Source organism: Amphiura filiformis, chromosome 7 (genome assembly GCF_039555335.1).
Source record: "Amphiura filiformis chromosome 7, Afil_fr2py, whole genome shotgun sequence".
In the NCBI taxonomy this organism is placed as follows: domain Eukaryota; kingdom Metazoa; phylum Echinodermata; class Ophiuroidea; order Amphilepidida; family Amphiuridae; genus Amphiura; species Amphiura filiformis.
The window spans coordinates 1591625-1618377 of NC_092634.1; the positions used below are offsets into that span (position 1 = coordinate 1591625).

The following is a 26753-nucleotide window of genomic DNA, read 5'->3' on the forward strand; positions in this document are numbered from 1 at the left end:
TTTCTATGATAAATATTTTTTTACAGTTGGACTCTTCTTATATTTTTACTATTGTTTAATAAATGTTTTGAATCCTTTTCAGAAATAAAAATATGCCAAGACCAAAAAAAAAAAAAAAAATCAACTAATAATGGATACAGAACACTTCCTTGACAATAACAATTTTAACGATTTTAAAAAACAGTTTAGTTTTCACAGTTGAACCAGTGCACTCCAGGCACTTTTAACCCAACGCTGTAAAAAGTACTCAGAATTATACACTCTATACATTCTAAATAAATAAAAATAGTAAATATTACTCAATGTTGAGTAAAAAGGGATCAGTATTCATTAAATTTTTACCCAATTTGAGTAAGATTTAATCAACATTGAGGTCTTACTCAGTTTGTTGCTTGTTTTACTCAACATTGATTTATTTTCATTTAGGCACCAGAAACAAATGTGTTCGATCTTTGGATCGACCGTCGATACTGCTTCGATGCTTGTTATTAATGAACTAACCACTAATTAATCAAAATTAATGCTAAATTTTTAGTGGTTAGTATCAATACAGTCAAATATTAATAAGTTATAACAATTAACAATGGTTAATTAACTGATTTCATAAATAATAAGGATCGACCAAGCATCGATGTTCAATCGAAAGATCGAACTAATTTGTTTCCATTGCCTTAGTGTATACATTTCATTATTTACACACTTTTTAAGTTGTAAACAAGTTTATACACTTTCAGCTGCAGATATTTCGATTTCACTAGGCAATTCATGTATACTGTTAATGCTTAAAGCACTATCTGATCTATTATATGGAAATTCCTTCCTATTCTTAATGTCGAGATCATTCAACATCACTAAAGATGCGGGTCTTCTTTCTTCCATACCATTACTTAAACTGGGTTCGTTTTTAAGCTCTAGTGACTTATGCTTGCGATTGTGATCATCGGTTAAATTAGATTCACCCATTCTTGATTCTCCTAGATTCGAATCAAAATCATTGCTTGTCCTAGATGAAGTTCCCGGTCTCGAGTCAAAACTGTCTCTTGGTTCCGATGGATTTTCGTCGGCTAAATCTGAATTGTTGTTACCCTGATTCATACGAATAGAATAATCCCCTGATCGTGATGACACCCTTCCATTGCCAGATACCTCAGGGGCGCCACCATCGGGGGACTCAGAAGCAAACCCACCGTTGCTGATTCCATTGGAGTGTCGCTTTGAAATGGAAGATACCGATGCAGATGCTCGTCTTTGCACGTTCCACTTCTCGATTTGGACAAAATAGACGGCGTAAAGTTTCACAACGAACAATGAGAACAGCACTACCGTCGCATTTACAATGAGCCCAAGTGCTGAATATCCGGCAATGCTGTAAGCATTCTCATGGGATATTGCCAGAAATGTTGACGAAAACGCCAGGAAAACAACAAGGGAACAAAAGGCACAGAATGTGATAAATTTGGACTCGTTATAATTTTCTGGAAGCTGTCTAGTAAGTGCTGCAAAGATTGTGCACACGAGAACCCAAGACATATTCCACACTATGAGGCCATACGTCCATTGGTCGCTATGTGAGCACGTGATTTCTAGATAGTATTGATTCCCCTGAGGCATTGCTCCACTCACTTCCGGTACGTTAAGAGCCATCCAAATGATGGTCCAAATGAGCTGTGAAATTGAAAATAAAAAATCATAAAACAGTTTATTACAAAGAAAATGAATTTACAAAATAATTTAGTATTCACATATTTAATGGATTAAATGAATAATAGGTTTATTCCAGTTTATATTTTAGTGTCCACATTCAAAGAATATCGTTAGTTGAATGGCTGAATGGGTCAAAACAACGAAACAACATAAGGAAGGATCAAACAAAGAAATACGTGTAATCAGACAAAAATTATATCAAGCGATTAAGATCTTTCAGTTTTTGGTCAGAAATGAACTACTAATAAAGGCTCCCCGTTCAGTTAGGCCCTATAGCGCAATCAATGTCACGATAGGTAGGCCCTACCGGTGACCCTTTATATCTCGCTCTGAACATTTGTATAGTGCTGTCGATTATTATTGAAATTAAACACAATAGGACTATTTTTATGCTCGATACACAATGTATCACATATCCAGAGCCCGATAGACGAGCTATCGCCACCTATTTGGACACTGATAGTGGCAGTGGCTATAGGACTATACATCGTGCAAAACAAAAGTAACATTACCGGAATGGCTGTAAGCCCTACGATGAGTGCTATTTGTGTCTTGGGACGAATAAACCGTGGTCGTTTGGCTGACTTCATACTAGCTCTGAAGATACGGAACAGACGAGTGGTTTTCACCGCAAGAGATACGTAGATGAAAGAGGTCGCGATTGGTGAGAGGATACGTAGTAGGTAACACACTCCTGTGGTTGGATGAATGACGAGAAGAAGAGCGCTGAAGTATGCCAAGAAGATACCTGAAATGTTTATGAAGTGGAAATCATTAATCATGTGTTAAGGGGTGGGGTATATCGAATTGCATTATGAATACAAAGAATGTCCTTCTGATATCAAATAATTTTTATTTTGTTTAATCCGCGATATAATACACGTTTTATGTACTATATGTTAATGATTAAAGCTTGAAATTTTAAACTTGTAAACTTTATAAATCTAATGAAATGTACTTAAAGTGTATGTAGCTGGGATGAAAGGCCGACGACCATTATTGAAAATTTTGACCTTTCGTATTGAAGATATGGATTTCCCCAAACACCAAATAAAAATCAGATTTTTTGGAAAAAAATGTATATCCTTAATATGAAAGGTCAAAATTTTCAATTGATCGTCGGCTTTTCATCCCAGCTACATTACTTTAAGTACATATCATTACATGTAGATTTAGAAAGTTTTACTTCGAGGACTGTTAAATATCAGAAGGACATTTCTCGTATTCAGAATGCAATTTGTTATGTCTAATGTGTTCTTATGTCCCACAAAAATACTGTGCAAATGTTCATACTCTGGCACCCTTAACTTGCTTACTGATAAATATAATAAGCTTTTTCGACGGGAATTCATATAAATAAGTATTTCTTCGAGTATGCCGTCGGTTATCAAAGTACCGGTGTAGCCGGTCCAAGTGTAAGTGATCGAGCTTTCGTCAGATGTGTCTCTAACCAGTTCTGATGAAGGAGACACACCTGACGAAAGATCACTCACTCACACCGAGACCGACTGCACCTGTACTGCGATAAACCGACGGCGTACTCGTAGAAACACTATAAAGTCTTACTTTTGAAACTTACCAATGAACATTATGTAGGAAATTTCACGACTAGATGCTTTGATGAGCTTGTTCTCTCGCTTGTAAGCATAAAGACCAACAATAATACATGTGAATATCAGCCCCAAGGAAGCAAGGCAAACAACGGGAGCCTTCCAGCCATTATAACCAGCTGGTATTTTAACACACGATGTACGATTTTCATCAGGCCATCCAAATGTTTTACTGTCGTGATCTATGCATGATTGACAATGTCTTTTGTCTAAAACATACTCGTGTTTTTCGCACTCACTGCAGGTCCAGCAACATGCATGGTCGAAACTAATCTTGATTTCACCTGTCTGACATGGTTTGCTACACACTGATATGGGTGCATCCGATCCCATTTCGTTGCGTGTGTACCAAGTGATATTTTCTTCAAGAGTGACATCATTCTGCCATTTGCCAACTTTTACAAAGTTATAGGCATTGTCGGTGAAATTCAAATACCGAATGGAATATCGTCCCAATACATCACCATTCGGCATAAAACTGATATCTCCATTGACAAGGCTGGTGAAGCTTGTATTCAGCAAATGCGTAAGTAATACCTCCCCATTAATAGGCTGCATCTCTGCACACAAACCAGTCGATTCAGTTGGACACAAATCAACTCTCATATTCTCCAATGCGTGTGCAAATGCGAAAACACTATCCATAACAAGCGTTTCGTGAGACGACTGTTCGTTAAATTTGGTAGTGTTGAATTTAGGTAGCCATGGATTATTGGAGCTGTCTGGGTTCAGCGACTGGAAGTAGATGTTGAAGTCAGCGAGTGATTCAGATTCGGGGGCAATTGTGAAAGCACCTGTGAAAGAGATCAAACAATTAGGTTAAGACAATTATGTTGTCGAATAAATCTAATAGCTAAGCAGGAATACCAATTTAAATAATTGATCGTTTGCTGTCTTTAATTCATCAAATGCTTTTAACTTAAAGTGACAATGCCAAATACCTGTTAACAATAATACTGTTAAGGTGGTACTACACCCCTTGATAAATTTGTGACTATTTTTGCATTTTCTCAAAAACTAATAAAACACTGATAACAAAAGTTATGTATATTATAGGGGCAAGGAATCCAGTTACTACACTGGAATTTCAGTGACTCAAGACAAGTAGTTATTGATTTATTGATCAAATATTGGTTTTCTCTCATTTTTGACTGTAACTCCACAACTGTTGTCTGTGCTGAAATGAAAGTTTCAGCGCAGTAGTTGTAGTCCTTGCCCCTATAATGTACATATCTTACTTGTCACCAATGCGCTATAATTTTTGAGAAAAATGTAAAAATAGGCACAAAATTGGGCAGGGGTGTAGTACCCCCTTAATTATTGACAATATGTGAACACCCATTGAAATTATTTTGGGGTTGAAAAAATATTTTGCCAAAAATGTTTACCCAAAATATTTACAATAACGTTTTTAAAATGTTTTCATGACCTTTGTATAACCCGACATTTAAATGTTATTAAAACATTTTGTAAAAAACATTTTTAAAACATTTCTGTGTTTGCTGGGTGCAAATATTTGAACATAATGTTATTTAAGTATTGACACAATATTTGGCAAAAATGTTTACAACGACATTTCGAAAACATTTAAAAAATATTGTTGCAGTGTGTATTCATACAAAACGTTTTAAAACGATTTCATGACCTTTATATAACCCGACATTTAAATGTTATTAAAACATTTTTACCTAAACCAAAACCCAAAATATACCTTGTTTAAAACGTTTTTATAAATGTTTAATTTTGTGTTTGCTGGGATATTTAGAATTATATTTTTATGCAGAGTAATGGGTTCTTGTCTAATAAGAGAATACAATAGGCCAAAGGCGGTAGTAGAGCCAATAGTGCTTATTTGTAATGTCGACCCAAAGAAGCGTAAGACTGAAATATCTCCATCATCGAACTGTGGTAATTTGCTGCAATTGGCCATATACCCCACCCCACACAACACCTCCAGCAAAAAAAACAAAAAAAACACATTAAACTTACCAAGTGCTGCTTCTTCATCCCCTTCATTGACAGCGTCTTTGCCATAATTCCCCCAGCCATCACTTCCAATCCAAATAAACCTTCTAGTTGCTCGCATTCTTGTTGTTGCAGAAAACATCATTCGTGCATTCTCCTGATGGGCGAATAAGATCACAACTGAAGCATGTGACCCATCCTGAAAGTCGACAAGTTCTTGTATAAGATTATCATACATTTTAGCAGAATAACTCTGAGAGATTATTTTGGAATACCCTACGCAGATGCCATTAATATCAGCCAATGTATCAAATTCAGTTCTTGCACTTCTCCCATAAGTATCATCTGAGTTAATAAAAGCAACATAGGTCCATTGAAAGCGAAGAAGGATATCAACTATGGTCTTAACTTGGTAACTATCTGGACCAACTGCTCTAAGAAAGTATGGATATCTCAGATTGTTGCTTAGTTCATCACTTGTGGAAAGATAAGACACCAGTGGTATATGATATTGGCCTAGCAAGGTGGTAGCTAGGACGCTAGAGGCGCTTCGTTGTGCTCCTACCACTCCTACAACAGGCGCCTTCCAATCAGCATTATTGGAACATGACAAGGCGCTTGGCCTACAGGTGTCATCGGAGATGGGTAAAAAATCTAAACATTCTTGAAGAGTTCTAGAATCGTAAGAGCACGTGTCATGGATATCAAACCCAAGCGTGATATTTGGTAACAAGGTCGTGTTATCATTAATCTCTTGTATGGCAAATACCATGGCTTCCACTCTCTTTAGAGAGTCTATATCCCTGAGTTTATCGCAGTCTTGAGTCGCTTCATTGTATGTGTGGAGAGGGACGAGGCCTCCTAAGATAATGTCCCCTGGTTGTGAGTAGGTCATACCACATCCATTAGTTTTAGAAATGAAGAAGTGGAGTAAGAGGACAGAGAGTACCGATACATTTACGCAGTTATTCATATTTTAATCGCAATATGGGAACTGCGGTGTAACCATGTAATTTTTTTCCTTTTACATCTTTTATCGCCGCGGATCTGGTGAAGTTTGTAAATACCTCATCATTGTTTCAGCATTATATAGATGATAATCTGCAAATAAATACAAGGTATTAAGATGGGATTAAGTTTATATAATGATAATCAACCCAGCAAGCACAAATCATTTTACAGATATCGTTTAAGGGATCTGGAATGAGCGTTTCGACAGTATTTTTTGTGGGACAGGATGCAATGCAGAATGCAATTCGATATGTCTGATGTGCTCTAATGTCCCACAATAAATACTGTCCAAACGTTCATACCCATCCCTTAAAAGGTATTTGCCTTTGGTTAAAACCAGTGTGGCACGCTGCTCATTTTTGTTCACGTATTTGAAAGCAATAAGTATTACGGTATAAGCGGTAAACCACACCAAGTGTACAATAATAAAATACCACGGGAAAGATATGGATTCTCCAGTGACAGGCTGATGGTATGATATTTCATAGACGATTGCACAGCTTTGTGAAATAAATATAAATATCAAAAGCTAAAACAAAAAAATACAGGCAATATATGATATTATCGCTGTGGAAGCTAAATTTATACTCTTCTGTCGTGGTATTAAATAATCTATAATACTGCATTATGTCGGCTTGTGTGATTACTTTGCACAAGTTTACCAATTACCTTTACCACGTTTACCATCCCATCTGCATGACTATAAATCAAAAACAGCTTCTAGATATTTAATCTAAATTGTCTTTACCATATCTCAATCACCACCGTTCTTACCATGCTGCTGGTTTGCTCAATAAATCATCTTGCAACCAATCAGCTGCTAGTATTCAAAAATTAAGCCTCTTCAACCCTACCACCATTCTTACCATGCTGCTGATTGGCTCAATAAATCATAATAGGCTTCTTGTAACCAATCAACAGGTAGTACTCATCTATTTTATGCATGCATTGTGGGAGTTGAAGTACAATTTTTCAAAATTGCATTCTTAAAAAATGAGTCATTTCATTGTGGCAGAACGCAACAATGTATGACATGGTAATTAGAGAAGGTGTGTAAAACAAAATATTTTTTAAAGAAATTTGAAACAAATGTAAAAGTTGTGGCTTGTTTATTCAAAAGGATTGGGGAAAACTTGGAACTCTTTATCTGATGAAGTGATCTGATGTGAAAGGCAAAATCTTGTAGTAAAATCAAAAAGTGCCAAAAATATCTTTAAAAAAAAAATAAAATAGCTTCGCTGTGTTTAATACCAAGATAATTTACCACAGCAGTCTGCGTCAAACTAAAATGTTTCCAGAAAGTGTTTTTAGAATAAAATAGAATAACGCCAATTTAATGCACTGACTTGGGAAGCCTGATTACCTTTTAGAAATAGTGTGAGGGTTTTCAATGAAACATTTTTTGTGTAAAAACTAAAGCATCATATGAATAAACGAATATATGAAAGGATGGGTATACTCGTCATGTATAACAATGGCAGACATGTCAAAGCTAACCACGTGACTTGAAGATGTTGAAGTGATAATGTGTTCCTAGCTAAAGGGTTAAAAAAATCCCCCCTAAAATTACAAAACATTTTTTTGCATAACTTGACATATATTTCGTCGATTTGAACAATTTAAAAACTTTTTCGAATCGTTTTCCTAGCCTCCCAAAGTTCTTTCTTTGGCTTTTGGTGTAGGTAAAAACGTTTTAATAATATTAAAATGTGGGGTTATATAAAGTTCATTAAAACGTTTTGTATGAAAACACACTACAACAATATTTTTAAAATGTGTTCAAAATGCTATGGTAAACTTTTTTTGCAAACATTTTTTGCCAAATATTTTGTCAAACTTAAATAACATTATGTTAAAATATTTGCACCCAGCAAACACAGAAATGTTCTTAAATTGTTTTTTTAACGTTTTAATAACAATTAAATGTCGGGTTATATAAAGGTCATAACAACGTTTTTAAACGTTATTGCAAATGTCTTGGACAAACACTTTTTGCAAAATATTTTTCAGTGAAAAAATCACTTAAATGTCTGGTTATAAAAGGGGAAAAAACGAACATTAAATATATTTTTTTGAAAACTATTATACGCGATACAGAATTTGTTCTGTTGTCATAAATTATAATGAATTTGGCTGAATCCATCAGATTGGGGCATGTGTATACATTACCATGATTACAAATATGGGAAAAATCAGGTTTGAAAAAATTACCAAACTCATTTTAAAAGATCGTATATTTTGGCTGTAAGTGAATGCTTGCTAAATGCTACCCGTTTCTGAATGAACCACATTAACCGCAGATGTTGTATTATACTAACAAGAATGCATGCCAAAATGAGGCATCAATTATCTATTTATTAGACCTTATATTTGAAAGTGTGACGGACAGGGCAGTTGTTTTGTGACGGACATGACACCAAATTTGCGGATATTAACATATATATCTTGTAAAATCTTCTTGAGTAAAGAACGCTCTTTACATTTGCCCCTATTCTACTACACAAAGGTGCATACTATTCCACCAAGAAGTTGAAAATTTTCACCAAAAGTGTTTTCAAGAAAATTAAGTGTTAAACAGTTGTCACCACTATTACTAATTTGTAACCACCGAAGTGTTTTATTCTCTTTCATTTTACATAATGCAAATAACATCACCATTTTCCTATTTTTCTATAAAATGGGACGTTAATGTGGAATGAAAATGGGACGTTACTGTGGAATTTGGGTATTTCACATGATCCGCTCACATGGTGTGCCTTGTTTAATTTAAGATATTAAATCGTTTTCTTTTCAATGTATATTTTGGTATTTATTTATTTATATATATGTATTTAATCAATATTCTCTGTTGGCAACGGGCAGGCATTACTTTATTAGAAACTGTATTTTGTCGTTATGCATTTTGCTTTCACTTGACCGTGACCCTTGGCAGTTGGCACCTTACTTAATTTGTTATTATTAATAAATATTATTGTTAGTGCATATCATTGCCTGTATTTTGAAATAAATAAATATAAAAAAAATAAAGAAAGAAAGAAAATAAATAAATAAATAAATAAATAAATAAATAAATAAATAAATAAATAAATAAATAAATAAATAAATAAATAAACAAATGAATAAATAAATTTAGAAAAATAAATAAATAAGTGTTTCCTCTTTCAGAGAGCCATAATTTCACTAAGTCACCCTCAACACGCATGCCATGCATATGAATACTCATTGTACTAAATAAGCCTACGTACGTGTGACACGCATTGTACACTTTACTTGATTCCAGTAATTGAAATCCAACTTCAATTACACACTTTATGTAAACAATGGCTGCATTGAAAATACTACTACTCTTACTACACTTTAAATATTGCACAGAACTTTAAAAAAGTACTTTATAGTAACTTACCGACCAAGATGGATGGTTGAAGCGAAATGACAAACCATGTAGTTCAACACCACGAGTACTTTGTAGAATGCTGGAAATTCCCACAAACACGTGTTGCAATCACTAATACCATTATTATATCACTGAATCCTTAAAATTGCTTTCTAATGAAGTCAGTCATATTATATGCATGCAGTAAATTCACCCGAATCGTGTTGAACAACAAGTCATGCCTGTATGCCTGTGACTAATTTAATCAATGAAGCATAGTAGTAACACAATGTAAGTTGGTAGTCTTATTGCAAGGTCGAAGTTTACTTTACTTTATTTTTAGAACGAACCAAAAGTTCTTTAGTTTAAAACAGTATGTTTGGAAATTTAGTACTAGACATATTTTTTTTGCAACTCACTTAGCCACTTTTCCTCTGATACCACTGATCAGGGAGGTGCCACTATTATAAAAAGGGGTCCGAAATTTATATACAACATTTGATTACTATAAGTTCAGGGGCGTAAATCCATTTTTGAAAGTGGGGGGGACACACTGACAGTGGGGGAAATCAATAAATACATAAAAAAAATGGGCGCAAAGCGGCCATCGCGTCGCAGGGGGTGTCTGAGGTCTGTTCCCCCCTCAGAAGTAAGAAACTTTTGCAAAATGAATACCTAATTGAAGCGATTTGGTGGCCCATTTTGGCACTATTAGTGTGTAAAATTTTAGTTTAAAAAAGCCAAAAATTTGTGAAATGACAGTCCACAAAGCCTTTTGTGGAAAATTTTCCCTATGCCTATAAATGACATAAATTGGCAAATGTGGAAAGCAGAAGTGACAATGGCTACTTGTTTAGCCACTTCACAGGGGGTCTGAGGGGGATGTGCCCGTACTACGGAAGCACTGAAGGGACATGTCATGTTGTCATGATGACATGATGATGACATAAATGACGACATAATTGACCACATAATTGCAAGTTGTCACGATAAATGATGACATAATTGACGATATAATTGCGAGTTGTCACGATAATTGACATGATAATTTCGAGTTGTCGAGTTGTCACGATAAATGACGACATAATTGACGACATAATTGCGAGTTGTCACGATAATTGACATGATAATTTCGAGTTGTCGAGTTGTCATGATAAATGACGACATAATTGACGACATAATTGACGACATAATTGCGAGTTGTCACGATAATTGACATGATAATTTCGAGTTGTCGAGTTGTCATGATAAATGACGACATAATTGACGACATAATTGCGAGTTGTCACGATAAATGATGACATAATTGACGACATAATTGCGAGTTGTCACGATAATTGACATGATAATTTCGAGTTGTCAAGTTGTCACGATAAATGACGACATAATTGACGACATAATTGCGAGTTGTCACGATAAATGATGACATAATTGACGACATAATTGCGAGTTGTCACGATAATTGACATGATAATTTCGAGTTGTCGAGTTGTCATGATAAATGACGACATAATTGACGACATAATTGCGAGTTGTCACGATAAATGATGACATAATTGACGACATAATTGCGAGTTGTCACGATAATTGACATGATAATTTCGAGTTGTCAAGTTGTCACGATAAATGACGACATAATTGACGACATAATTGCGAGTTGTCACGATAAATGATGACATAATTGACGACATAATTGCGAGTTGTCACGATAATTGACATGATAATTTCGAGTTGTCGAGTTGTCATGATAAATGACGACATAATTGACGACATAATTGCGAGTTGTCACGATAAATGATGACATAATTGACGACATAATTGCGAGTTGTCACGATAATTGACATGATAATTTCGAGTTGTCAAGTTGTCACGATAAATGACGACATAATTGACGACATAATTGCGAGTTGTCACGATAATTGACATGATAATTTCGAGTTGTCAAGTTGTCACGATAAATGACGACATAATTGACGACATAATTGCGAGTTGTCACGATAAATGATGACATAATTGACGACATAATTGCGAGTTGTCACGATAATTGACATGATAATTTCGAGTTGTCAAGTTGTCACGATAAATGACGACATAATTGACGACATAATTGCGAGTTGTCACGATAATTGACATGATAATTTCGAGTTGTCAAGTTGTCACGATAAATGACGACATAATTGACGACATAATTGCGAGTTGTCATGATAAATGATGACATAATTGACGACATAATTGCGAGTTGTCACGATAATTGACATGATAATTTCGACTTGTCAAGTTGTCACGATAAATGATGACATAATTGACGACATAATTGCGAGTTGTCACGATAATTGACATGATAATTTCGAGTTGTCGAGTTGTCACGATAAATGACGACATAATTGACGACATAATTGCGAGTTGTCATGATAAATGATGACATAATTGACGACATAATTGCGAGTTGTCACGATAATTGACATGATAATTTCGACTTGTCAAGTTGTCACGATAAATGACGACATAATTGACGACATAATTGCGAGTTGTCACGATAATTGACATGATAATTTCGACTTGTCAAGTTGTCACGATAAATGACGACATAATTGACGACATAATTGCGAGTTGTCATGATAAATGATGACATAATTGACGACATAATTGCGAGTTGTCACGATAATTGACATGATAATTTCGACTTGTCAAGTTGTCACGATAAATGATGACATAATTGACGACATAATTGCGAGTTGTCACGATAATTGACATGATAATTTCGAGTTGTCGAGTTGTCACGATAAATGACGACATAATTGACGACATAATTGCGAGTTGTCATGATAAATGATGACATAATTGACGACATAATTGCGAGTTGTCACGATAATTGACATGATAATTTCGACTTGTCAAGTTGTCACGATAAATGACGACATAATTGACGACATAATTGCGAGTTGTCACGATAATTGACATGATAATTTCGACTTGTCAAGTTGTCACGATAAATGACGACATAATTGACGACATAATTGCGAGTTGTCACGATAATTGACATGATAATTTCGACTTGTCAAGTTGTCACGATAAATGACGACATAATTGACGACATAATTGCGAGTTGTCATGATAAATGATGACATAATTGACGACATAATTGCGAGTTGTCACGATAATTGACATGATAATTTCGAGTTGTCGAGTTGTCACGATAAATGACGACATAATTGACGACATAATTGCGAGTTGTCACGATAATTGACATGATAATTTCGAGTTGTCGAGTTGTCATGATAAATGACGACATAATTGACGACATAATTGCGAGTTGTCACGATAAATGATGACATAATTGACGACATAATTGCGAGTTGTCACGATAATTGACATGATAATTTCGAGTTGTCAAGTTGTCACGATAAATGACGACATAATTGACGACATAATTGCGAGTTGTCACGATAAATGATGACATAATTGACGACATAATTGCGAGTTGTCACGATAATTGACATGATAATTTCGAGTTGTCGAGTTGTCACGATACTTGATGATATAATTGCGAGTTGTATGACGAGTTGTCATGATAATTGACGACATAAAGTCATGATAATTTTGTGTTGTCACGATAATTGACATGATAATTTCGAGTTGTCGAGTTGTCACGATACTTGACGATATAATTGCGAGTTGTATGACGAGTTGTCATGATAATTGACGACATAAAGTCATGATAATTTCGTGTTGTCACGATAATTGACATGATAATTTCGAGTTGTCGAGTTGTCACGATACTTGACGATATAATTGCGAGTTGTATGACGAGTTGTCATGATAATTGACGACATAAAGTCATGATAATTTCGTGTTGTCACGATAATTGACATGATAATTTCGAGTTGTCGAGTTGTCACGATACTTGACGATATAATTGCGAGTTGTATGACGAGTTGTCATAATTGACGACATAAAGTCATGATAATTTCGTGTTGTCACGATAATTGACATGATAATTTCGAGTTGTCGAGTTGTCACGATACTTGACGATATAATTGCGAGTTGTATGACGAGTTGTCATGATAATTGACGACATAAAGTCATGATAATTTCGTGTTGTCACGATAATTGACATGATAATTTCGAGTTGTCGAGTTGTCACGATACTTGACGATATAATTGCGAGTTGTATGACGTGTTGTCATGATAATTGTCATGATAATTGCGAGTTGTATGACGTGTTGTCATGATACTTGACGACATAAAGTCATGATAATTGACGACATACGCATGATTTATACTACATCGCGAGCGATTTGTTTGACCAATGAGGTGGCGCGTTCTTCCCAACGCAAAAATCCCGCTCTATCCCATTGCACGACAGATTTCACCTCTGACCTCGATCAGCTGTGTTTGCGACAGTCATGACAGTAGTGTCCAGTTGCGAAAATCGAATTATTTGCCTCATTTTAACGGCGTGCTTGGATTAGTTTGCAATAGTAATATAAGTATTCAATTCACTTAATATTTAGAGAAGCAAATGACATGATGGATTGAGGACAATTATGTCCACGGACATCGAATACACCACGAAAACATGACGAGATTTGTCCCATTCACCCGTGCATCACACATGACTGTGCATTGATCATTGCAATACCGTGCAGTGTTTTCCGTGTGTACACCGTCCTCCAGGCTGAGTTGGGTGTGTTGTCTGTACGTACACGACTCTGCAAGGTGAGTTTCTTTTTATAACCATTATTTTTTTTATGCAAAAGTAAAACTAAACGACACAACATTAATTTTAACTGGCAGTGAGGATTTGTTATTCTGTCGATCGGACATCCGGGCATGAACCGGCTGACAATTTATTTTAGCACTGGACTGAAACAACATTCATACGTACTCGCTATAAACAGCATGCTTGATTGGTCGATAGGCGGGCGCCACTATAGTTACTGTGTGGTAATTATGTCACGACAATCATGCACTAACCTTGCCATGCAGAGCAACTTGCAGAATGGAGAATAGCAGGTAGCAACAGTAGCTAGAAGGAGCCTGTCTCCCAACAACACTATTGAAGCCTGTCAACTTGTACAGGGCTGAATCACAACTGGCGTGGCCACTTTTCTTCTTGATTTCTTCTTCCCTTGTCTTGTCTTGAGTTCATCATGGTGACCATGATAAAAGTTAATGAAGAACTAACGCGATAACAGTTCAGAATAGTTCATAACACGATGAAAACTTCCAATTATCAAATTCAAAAGTCAAAAATAACGCAATCAGCAGAACACAACTGTGTGTAAAGTACTGGAACACTTCAAAGGGTAAAATATTTACAAGATGACTCTCATACTCATAGAGTTCAAATAATTGCTGTGGACTGCTTTACTAATCCACCACAAAGTCCCGGAGGTGTGGTGGTGGCTTGCGGTGACGCTCAGAACGTCTGGGGCCATTGATTGCAAGACCGGTATCTGTTGGCGTTGAAGGAGGATCAGCATCTGCTAAAGTTGTTGAAGGACTATCTGCTGATGCTATGGGAGGACTCTGGGAATGAAGCTCATGCATGTCTGTGCTAGACTCTGCAGGCTGAATGCTCTGCTCGCTGTTTATATCATTAGATGCAGGGGTAGAAAGCTCAAGTGGGATGAGAGGAGGAACCGGTGGCTGTGGACTCTTGTCCACAGGGTCATCATCATCGCTACCAGTACCATATGAATAAAGGCGACCTGGTCGAGGATGTGGTGTGTGCTCTTGCTGATATGGAACTGTGTAGCATTCAGACTTCTTAACGCGATATGAGGCATTCCTTAACTGTGAGCCTATGAACTTGCGCACATTACACCAGGTACTGTCAACTGAAGTAACCAAATACCGATTTCTGGCACGTGATTTATCATGGTCAGTTTTAAGGTACACAAGATCACCAACATCGATTGGTGAGGAAACGACAGGCTGTTTGTGGGGAGTCTTCGAGCGCTCGCTGTATGGGTGATTAGACTTGCGGAGCTGATGTTGTGACTGAATGAGCTGCTGGTCACAAATGGGGATTTGTTGATTGCTGAACTGATCACGTTGGTACCACATCTCTCGTGCAGAAAGACCACGTGACCTAATGCGGGCATTTAAGTTGGCAATGGCGATTGAAAGGGTGAGGTCCGTTATGGGGCCACCCAATGGGTCGAGGCGAATCAACTCATCTTCTAGTTCCCGAATAGCCTTCTCAGCAACTGGGTTTTTATTGACATTCTTGATGCGGCCTATCTCAATGGTCAGTCGGTGCTGTTTGAGGAGCTTGTCCTGAGCAAGGCGTACAAAGCCAGGGGCTGGATCTGTGCGAATAACAGCTGGGGGACCATCTAGTGGGCGCAGTTCAATGCACAAGCGAATTAAAGCATCCCGGAGAGTGTCATGACGTTCATTATCAATAATACAAGACGTGGTGAAAGATGTGGAGGTTTCACGGAGTACAAGGATGCACTGACGACTGCGTCGTATGACATCAGCAGCGAAGGATACACCAACAGTTTCTGGAGGGTCACCTGTCGACTGGGTCAGGAGTGACTGGGGTATGTTGCTGAGGGATGCACAATGGTGACAGCCTGATGTGACTTGGTCAATGGTTTTATCCAGATCCAGGGCATAAAAGTGGCGCTGTGTGACTGAGCGAAGTTGGTGTCGTGTGGGATGATCAAGTTGAATATGAAGTGCTGTTAATAAGCCACTGAGAACTTGGCGGGGGACAATGATGCACTCACGCGTAGGTGACAATGGCTGATCACGGTGAACAACTAGCAAACCATCCTTGGCGACTGAAGCTACCTGAAGATATCGTTTAACGTCTTTCACATTGGTTGCTTTCTTAGACGGTCTTGTGCCCTGTGTGAGATGTGCATGACATCGTCGCATATCGGAGCACTCCTGCTGGATACTTGTCCAGGCTGGTCTACTGGTAAACGGGAGGCGGGCATGCCCAGACATAATGTCTTGGGTAGATATACGGAGAACTGTGGATTCTTCCTCTCGTTTCACAAAGTTACACTGATCTGACACACTGGTTCGGTGCAATCAGGGGCATTGCGGCTTGCAAAATCGGAGGGAATGTTGGCAGACCCAGCAAGGTGGCGTACAGATGCTTGATAGCGACTGACGGTAGACAGAAAGGTTGAAACCCGTGGGCTTGTGGAGAATTCTCCACGACAAAGCTTCCCGTAGGCTTGAACACATGGTTTGCTGTCTGTGAGGATACACGCATGGTGATGAGACTGAATGAGCAAAGGGCTGAAGTGCTTGGTAGAGGCTGCTATTGAAAGGGCTTCAACTTCACAGGGTAGCCATGTAGGTTGACGACCACGAAGCTTGGCACTGAAGAATCCAGCGAGGAGTGGTTTATCATTGCGAGTAACATACAGAGTTGATCCAATACTGTGTTTCTTGACAGAACCATCTGTAACAATCCACAATTGGTCATCTGGGCGTGGAAGGGTGATGGTATGGGATGAGGTGAGAGCTGTCTGGGCAGTTCTGAAAGCTGTATTGAGTTCATCTGTCCATGGTATCTTGTCCTTTGACTGGAGACCAGCAATGGCATTATCAAGTGGGCTGAGGAGCTGGGTACAGTTGGGGATCACGCGAGCCAGTACTTTAAAAGCACCTATGAAGGATCGAAGACCACGTACATTGCTTGGAGTGGAACATGTGCTGAGGGTCGCCACTTTGTGGGGACTAGCCCGAAGAGTGCCACTGGACCATATCCACCCCAGGATCATCGTACTTTTAGGACAAATGATAGTCTTGGAGGCAGAAAGACGGAGGCTGCATTTGTACAGGGCATGGAGTACTAACCGCCAGTTATGGAGTAGCTCTTCGACTGTGTTGCCTCCACAGTACAGGTCGTCGGCGAGCTTGGTAACAACTCCCTTTTCAAGAAGATCACCAAGTACACGACACATGAGCTCTTCCAGTGCCGTTTCCGAACCAGGCATTCCCATAGCTGATCTGGTGTACACACGTATTCCGCGGTAGGGTGTAGCTACCCCGCAGTACTTCATTGATGCCCGTGACAAAGGGATCTGATAGAATGCACTTGTGAGGTCAGTTGCAATGAGATACCTCCATCTCGCAATGTTGCGGAGAGTAGAGTCGACGTCTGGCATGAGAGATGGCTGCGGCTTGCTATAACAGCCAACCTCTGCAAAAGCGGTTACCAGCCGAAAACCGCCGCTGGGTTTCTTTATTAAGAATGAGGGGTTGAGGTACTCCACCGTTACGCCGATGTCCTCTGGACGAGCAAACACACCTTGTTTCTCCAGGTCGTCAAATTTGTGTTGGAGTGCTTGGAGCTTGTCCGGTGCATACTGTGGGAGTCTACCCTTTCGCTGTGGTGGCTGGACCGGCCCCATATTGACAACAGCTTTGAAGGGACCTGCTGAGCCATTGTAGCCAGGAAATAAAGGATTGAAGACCTCATCATACTCCTCTAAAAGGGTGCGGAACTTCATCTGATCTTCGGAACTGAGTGTGTTGTCCGGATCCACCGAGACAGATACAGAAAAGGGCTGAGTTGGTTGGATCTTTGTAGCACCACTTTGTCTTACAGGTCGGGTTTCTCTGGCTTCTGGGATGTAAACGGAACGGATTTGACCAAAGTGTTCTTGGCGTTTGAGGGTTAGGGGCTCATTGGTGAGATTAGGGACACGGATTTTCCCTGCAATGCTTTGCACTATAGTAGGATTGGGCCATATCCGGTTTGCTGCGAGGGTCTTGGCAATGTGGGTGTCGGTGCGTGGCTCCAGGGCATAGGTACCGTCATGAGGTGACACTTCTTGTGGTAGCTCAATCTCAACAAAGTCGCCTGGCCAAATGGTTGTGGTTCCTGAAGGGGCTCAGTAACACATGGGCACGTCGCACACTCTGGTGATTAGGCTTGTCAGTAGTGAGCTGAGATCCATATAACCATGTAGTTCCATCGGCGAGAATGATCTCGTGTTTAGCAGGTCTGATTGTGATGTCATTAACCTCCATGAAAGGAATGCCAGCCAATACATCAACATCTAAGTTCTCAACTACCAAACCCTCAAAATGGAAGTCATGTCCATCCCGAGTGAAGGTCACGGTAGTTTCACCAACAACAGTTAACGGTGACGAGCCATCTGCTTGGTGTGCTGATTGAGTGCTTTTACGAATGTTGGCGTTCAAGGATTTTGTTGTACTTTCACGAATGAGGTTGCCTTCTGCTCCACTATCGAGAGTAACTCTGACTGAATGATGCTTGTGGAAGGCATTAAAGTATGGCGACTGGCGAACTTGGACACGATGTGTAGTTGGTATTTCTGAGAGTGGTTGATCTTGGATGTTTTGTTCCACGTACGCACATGTGACATCAGAGGCTTCTTCTTCATCATCATCTTCAAAAATGTTGGCTACTTGGCGGGCACGTAAGATAAACTTTTTATCTTTGTCAGGTAGATAAGAGCACTCGCTAAGGAAGTGTTGGTACTCCGAGCGTCCAACCTGTTTGCATATGGGGCATGTCTTAGTTGGTCTTGGTCGTTGGGGTGCTGTGCGTGATCTTCCGCCAAAGGCGCCCTGGCGGGGAAACTGTTGAGGACGGGGTACTGTAGCACGCATTGATCTTGCATTCTCTGATGTCTGTAATTCGTCAAGAAGGGAGTCCAGGGCTTGAGATATCTCTGGTTTGATTGAGGCCAAAGTTCTTGAACGGAGTTCGGTACCGTATCGTTGTTTCACCAAACGAGGTAGATCATTGTGGATTAAACGTAGCCATGTAAGCACAATAAAGTTCTCCAAGGATGGGGTAAGCTCTTCATCCTCGTCAATAGCCTGACCATGGTGTGTTATCCCTCCATCTGGTACAAGTAGGTTGTCCTCCACAAAGGCCATGAGCCGCTGATAGAGATCTTCATGACGCTCATTTGGTTCTAGCTGTATGGTGCTGAAGTCAAGAAAGTGACCCCCGGTGCTTTGAAAACCGTAGTGCAATCTAATTGTCTGCCAAATATTGTTTAATGATTTGGAGTTTTTGATGATGGTGTTACGCGCGATGATTGGGCAATAATTAGCGATTTGTCCTAGCATGAGATCCAGGGTGGCACACTTCTGTTGCGCTGTTTTCCGTAACGGTGCGTCAACATCTTCTCCATCATCTATCATGCCACGTTGGGGGCTGTTTTAGTCTTGTTGCCCCACTGTAGTCCTTCAGTAAGGTAGGGGGTGAAGCTTTGATCTAGGGACAATGTGTACAGTAAGTTCTGTTTCCAATTCTCAAAAGAGTTTACTGTCTCAATCTTCGTGAGACTCCACTGTTTGGGGGCACGATTAGTAGCCATATTGTGAGACTGGTGAGGGCTCTGCAATAAACCAAGGCAGTGTTATGACAGTTCAATACTAACTGACTGATTGTCCACTGGGAAGTGTGTGACTTGACATGTGATGTAAGCTTAACTGTAGAAAGTATGCTTAAGCTTAAATTTAGGTAAGCTTAAAATCAGATAGTTCCAGACAGTGTCACAGGGTGCTAGGATGCAGTAGAGTAGGTTTCACAGGTGCGTGGAATCCTTTTCCAGTGCTGCCACCACGCCACTATAGTTACTGTGTGGTAATTATGTCACGACAATCATGCACTAACCTTGCCATGCAGAGCAACTTGCAGAATGGAGAATAGCAGGTAGCAACAGTAGCTAGAAGGAGCCTGTCTCCCAACAACACTATTGAAGCCTGTCAACTTGTACAGGGCTGAATCACAACTGGCGGGGCATAAACAACGTTTATGCCCGACGTTCCGGTCATAAACAAGCCGCGCGAGTTGCGCGCGAGAACTGATGGACGCTCGCGAGTAGGATATTACGCGTCTATGTTCGCGAGCTATTTACGCAAAGCGCGAGTGATGTACGCGATGTTCGCGCGCATCCAAGCACGATGGACTAAGCAAGAAAACGTTTTCTTACAATTAGCGTTGGAGAAACTGTTAAAAAATGATAAGGAACTGGTAGTTTTAGTTTAAAATGATGGTATTTTTAGTTTTGGAGGGAAATAACAGCAAGCAGAATGTTGCGTATGTATGAACGGGGGTCATTCATATATTTTCATATATAAAGCCCTCGGGCATAAACAATCGTTTAGTCATGAAAATATATGAATGAACCCCTAATTCGCATTCACTGAACTCGGAGACAGCCGGAGTGTATCACAAGCTATCACACTATTGTGCCAGGTTCGACTCTCGATCTGCAAATACAAATATGCGATAAGTTGTTTTCACTCCAATGCATGTGATAAATGGATGTGACGTGGCCCCGACCGAGAGAATAGTATAGGAAAACATGATTTGTGACATGATCTGGTCCATGTGGACCAAAGGCGGTAAATTTGAAACTGAGATAGGTAAAAATATGGAGTAAAAAAATAAGAAAATACATAAGAAAATTGACATCAAAAAACTTTAGAACCAAGCATGCTAGACCTTTGTTTATTTCAGTAATGATAGCCTATTGTATGTATAATGTAATGATTACAGTAACTTAATTTTCAAAAATGCCTCCTTTGGCCCCGATGGACCAGATTGTGTCACATTTTCACTTCATCTTCAGTCTCAATCCCAACCCACAGCAAGTGAGCATTAAACATAAAGTTTTGATTTTTGCTGAGTAGGCCTATGTACTATGTTTACAAAGTACATGTACATTGAAATCGTGTAAAAACAGAATTTTGAAAAATATTCAGGGCTTTCTCCTTAGCAAATGTTACAATATATGGCTTTAATTACAATGTCATATTGTTTTGTCTTTCCAGAAACTGGCACAGGATCTAGCAGGAAAAGGTCCATTCTGCAAGGCATATCTTCCAAAAATCTAGACTAACATGCGCTGAAGCAAAGCACCTGCAACCGAACAGCACGGCTTTCCTTAGTGAGGAGGATGTAAGTAATTTCATTTACAAAGTTGTAGCCAAATGGGTGCAGCACACCACACAAAATGCCAATACCTTATTCAGCCTGATCATGACCGAAAATAGTGTAAAATAACAAATTTTTGCGTGCTACGTCCCAATAAAGCCTTTTTAGAAGCTCAAAGACTTTAGACTTGTACTCGAGTCCAGCTCGTCCGAGTCCGAGCCGAGCCGAGTCCGAGCAAAGTCCGAGTCAAACAAAAATATGACCCTAGTCCGGACTCGGTCAGAGTCCATGCCTGGGGTGGGGCACTGAACTTTATATCTAACATGTATGTTTCTATCAGTGAAGTAGGGGCCTAAAAAGTGGGGGTTGGGGCAGTGTTCTTAGTCGGTTAATTAACCTCAATCTTACCGGTTAATTAACCGGTTAATTAACCACAGCATCATATTTAACCGGTGGTAAAATAGGTTAATTATGAATCTTGAATTATTCTGACGTTTTTTAAGTTTTAACACTTTAATATCACTTCAGTGTTCACTGGAAATATTAAAATAGTATTCTTCTTCTTGCTCTCTAGTCTAGAGTGTCATGCACCACATCATAGACCATATGTGCAGACTATATCATGGTCTATATGTAAAAATCTGTGGAGGGGGTTCTTTGAAAAAATTTGTAATGGGATGTGCCCGCAGACTTTTGGATGCTGACTTCCTCTATACATGTACCTACTTCTAATCAGAATTTGTTTTACAATGTATATCATACTGAAAGCTAACACTTTTACTCCCTATACACTTTTCCCCATTACAGTAGGTCAACAGATTTATAATGCAATTCAATGTTATACATTGTAGCAGGTGAATGTGGTAATTACTGGTAATATGTTGAAAACTACCTATCCTTGAAGTCAAAACCTCATGTGTTCCTTATAATATTTTTCAATTTTTATGCCATTTTAAATGAAGAGCACACTATATTGTCCATACATGTATATAGGCCTACTAGCCTCATTTTAATGAGTAATTGCCAATTCTCTTTAAATTTCAAATCTTGTGCAAAAAGTTACTATTTTTGTCTGTTTTGTCATCATACGGTTGTAAATTCAATGATATGACATTGCTAAAGAGTGCCTACAAATTGATATGACCAAAAATGTGCAAATGTTGGCGCTTTTCCCCAAAATTGCTGAAAAGGTACCCCAAAACCGTGGCACATCCCTGTATACCTTCAACCAGGCAGAATGCCCACCACCTGTTGTACAAGTACCCAAAAATCCACAGCAGAGTGAGCAGATTATACCATTTTTGCCCAGGATTGCTTCAATCAATAACTAAAAAGACAAAGTTGATAAAATTCTAATTGTATTGTCACAGACTTGCGGTATCATTGTGCATCTGTGTCAATGAGTGTAAAAAATTTTAAACAGGTTGAATTGACATTATAAGTTTATATATGAAAATAATTTTTAATTTTAAAATTTTAAAATGGAATGTTTTAAAGCTAAAGGTGGACAAGAAAACTTCATCTGCTCATGTTAAATGCTTATGCAGTGTTCTTCAGTATGATGGCATATTGAATTCGAGCTCGGATTTATATATCTTCCAGCCATAATTAACCAATCTTACCGGTTAATTAACGTTAATTAACCGGCAAGATCAGTAGAGCGTCGAGTAAGAACACTGGGTTGGGGTCATTTACATTTTAAATGATGGGGGTCACAGGTATTAAAAGTTCTCTAGAAACTACATGTATCAGAGAGCAGTAAATGTGGAGATGTTGGCATGTGTGTGTCACATTAGTGACATGTAACTCACAGATGTACACAGGCCACAGGGAATAGGGAAGGGCACCAGGCTGTGTGCAGCATTTAAATGTACATGGAGAGCAATGTATTCAATGGGGGTGAGATAAATTATAGAAAAATATTATAATGATAACAATATAAATAATAAAATAATAAAATAAATGATAATAATAATCATAATAATAGAAATTCACCCTTCAGAAATATCAAGAAGAAAATTAATGTGTTGAAATGTTTTCCCAGTTTGCCATTTTGATACCAGTATGCAAACAGCTTTACTTTTTACCACATTCATTAAAGCAGGCCTGGAATAACTACACATGTATACAAATCAGTTAGGGGTGGGGTCCATATCCCCCACTTTTAGTCTGACTTCAGTCAGGCAGTGGGGGATTATGCTGTTACCAAACAAAAGTTCAAGTATGTGGTATGCTTTGTACCTGTGATATTAATTTCAAATATCTTTTTAAAACTGAACAAATGTGCAGTGAATAGTGAACACATACAAACTACGTACACATACATGTATTCTCTCGGTCAGGGTTACGTTCCATTTAGTGCACTTACCCATTTCTCACATCTGGCAAAGGGGACACCCTTACGACATCCCTACTGGATTGTACAGGGCCTTTGATTTCCAGTCAATTTTCTCAGCATAGAACACATCAATGTGCATTAATTTTCCTTTTGTAATTTATTGGGAGCGTATTCCCCCGATAATAAATCAAACTTTTTAAATTATTTCACAAAGAGGTATATTTATCATATGACATGTTTTGTGATTTCCCCCATTGAGTACAACGATAAGTGTCCCCTGTGTCTGAGGGCGCAAGATGGAACAGCCAAATCTATCGCGAGCGACCAACAGTATGTAAAATACCCTATAATAACCATACCCATACATGCATGTAAGGAGCACAAAGTTACTATACACTAGGATGAGCTGCCATGCATACTGTATGGTCCAGTGTGCACTTTTTCTCTTTTTCACTGAGTTTCATGAATTAGAAAGTTTCATGAAAGAAGTTTCAGATATTTTTATACAGTATTTATTAAAATTATGCATAATTAATTATCAAGACCTAACCTGTTTATTTCATCAATGCTAACAATAGTATGACTATGCTAATTCACAGATATTAACTTAATTAGTATGGTGGATATGTAGGATACATGACAGATGACTTATTTGACAGCCCCCAATTTTAGGAAAAAGGGCAAATAAAGTGAAGTCAACAAATTTTAAATCAAATTTTAGATCTATTTTGACATTTTTAGGTATAATCAGTTCACATTTAACATGGATTTAATTGCATGGACTCGGACCGGACTTGGCTTCGAGTCCGAGTCCTTTGTGTCCGAGCAGAGCCGAAGTCTTTTTATGTCCGAGTCCGAGTCCGAGAAAAAGTGGACTCGAGTCTGGACTCGAACGATACATCCCTGAAAGACATACAATCTCTATGTATTGTATGATGCAACTGTAAGTTTTATTTTGCCCTACTTACTAAAAAAGATGGATACGCCCATGAAACTATGCACGACAAGTAGACTTAGTAAATTACAGATTAGTGCTTTAAATGTGTCCCCGCTCTCACAGTTCGTAAACATTTTTTGTTTAAATTTCAAAATGATTGCAAGTGACTACTTTTGACTTTATGACCTTTGACCTCACACCTATTGAAATAGCAAATCATGACTCTGCTACAATAATTTATCATTTTGGAAGAAAAATCTAAAATTTAAAAAGATTGTACATCAAGGCTTTAAGGCAAACAAACAGCCTAGATACCTCCTGATAATAATGTGTAATAATTAATCATTGGCTATTATTTTATTTTATTTCAATTTCCAGGTGCAGCAGTACTACTGAGGATACTGGTTTTATGGCGCAATTCTTGACAGACAAAGAGGATGATGGTTTGGAAGTCAACAGCTGGCATCTGTTATCTGTCGCATCACTCGCTAGCCCTACTATATCCGAGAACCGCTAAAACCCACTAACCACTAACCGCTCCACCCGAAAGGGGGAATTAGCAGTCTGGGTTTAGCAGTTCTCTGGATATAGCCAGGTTTTCTGATATAGCATGGTTTTGGACCACCACAGTCAAAAGGCCCTATACTGCATGTAGTAGGGCTATCACTCGCATGCATTGAAAACTTTCCCAAACATGCTGCCGGACCGAAAATGTCAACAATTAAATTTTTTGAAGAAAAATCTTTTCTGGAGGGTGAACATTTTATGAGAACTTAAATACTTGCATATTAATTTATGTGGTGCATAAACTAACTACATGCATGGTGTACTAGTAAATGTTTGCTTCAATTATCTAAACAATAAGGACCTCAACAAGTGACACTGACATGTGATGTAATCGTAATGCATAGTTCCTTACAGGCTGTAAAAAGTAGCATGGAAGTATTGGACATGTTCTAGGCACTTTTCTTTGGTTTGCCTCAAATTCAGCAGTGACGTCAATGTCTTTTTCATGGCTGCATACACTAACCACCCTTTTTGCTACACAATTAACTATACGCACACGATTCAACACGGCGCCCACTAAAATATGCACCTACGTCACTACTGAACTTGAGGGGAACCAATGTATGGCCAAGGTTCCCTAGTCCAAAAATACGGATCGCTAGTCCGAAAAAATAGGAAATGGTTCACAAGTCCAAAAATAAATAAGGTTTACAAGACCTTAGCAAAGGAAAATCTGCAGCCATTAGGACTAGCGACCCTTTTTTATCTTGGACTAGTGACATTTATGACTAGCGCATGTTAGGATTAGCGGATGCAGGTTGTAGAGTAATTGTAGACCAAATTGTTCAGTAGCTGATCCATAGTGTCAGGGGCACAAGGGGGGTGTACCTCAGGCCCGTAGCCAGCATGTCAGTCCGGGGGGCAAACGTCAGTATCGTCCCCATCTATTTTTCCCCTCCCCTTCCTCTCCCTCTCCTTCTTTCTTTCTTTTCTCCCAGGCTTCTTCTCGTCCCCATTTTTCCACTTCTCCATCCCTCCCGCTGGCTACGCTACTGGTTTACCTTCATCCCCGTAAATATGATGAGTATCCACTAACCAAGGGTTTAGAACCAAAAGGCCCTAACTGCAATAGCTGTCCCATAGACATCTTGATAATTTATGCATTATGTAGTGTACACATCTCATGAAGATTTAAAAAAATGTCACCTGGCAGCTATTGCAGATAAGGCCCCGTTAATGTCTGTTATTTATTAAATAAATAAATAAAAGGTCCTATATACATGTAAACCCTTGACATAAAACTAAAATAAAAGGTCCTACATGTAAACCCTTGACTTATAAATGCTTTTAAGGGTAGATGAGGTATTGTTGGTCGAAGCAACCTAAAAATCGATTTTCATTATCTAGGT

General features: G+C 38.6%; 1 protein-coding gene and 1 long non-coding RNA gene across 2 annotated transcripts; one reads left to right on the forward strand and one right to left on the reverse strand.

Annotated features, from left to right (window-relative positions):
- Window positions 1-674: 674 nt before the first annotated feature.
- Window positions 675-9790, reverse strand: LOC140156620 (metabotropic glutamate receptor 2-like). Its single transcript, XM_072179556.1, has 5 exons — window positions 9694-9790; window positions 5304-6380; window positions 3284-4108; window positions 2217-2452; window positions 675-1665 (listed from the first exon to the last, which is right to left on the reverse strand). The coding sequence occupies exons 2-5, from the start codon at window positions 6250-6252 to the stop codon at window positions 721-723; spliced, it is 2955 nt and encodes a 984-aa protein (XP_072035657.1). The 5' UTR covers window positions 6253-6380; window positions 9694-9790; the 3' UTR covers window positions 675-720.
- A 4231-nt stretch (window positions 9791-14021) lies between these two features.
- LOC140156613 (uncharacterized) lies at window positions 14022-25841 on the forward strand. The gene is made up of 3 exons (XR_011859569.1): window positions 14022-14382; window positions 21460-21586; window positions 25216-25841. It is a non-coding gene; the product is annotated as an uncharacterized lncRNA (long non-coding RNA).
- The last annotated feature ends 912 nt before the right edge of the window (window positions 25842-26753 follow it).

Excerpts from the sequence above, each read along its gene's own strand:
- LOC140156620 (XM_072179556.1), bottom strand. The coding sequence starts at position 6,252 with ATGAATAACTGCGTAAATGTATCGGTACTCTCTGTCCTCTTACTCCAC. Across the intron at positions 4,109-5,303 it reads GGATGAAGAAGCAGCACTTG|GTGCTTTCACAATTGCCCCC; the intron begins GTAAGTTTAATG and ends TCTCTTTCACAG. Across the intron at positions 2,453-3,283 it reads TTCCTACATAATGTTCATTG|GTATCTTCTTGGCATACTTC; the intron begins GTAAGTTTCAAA and ends TAAACATTTCAG.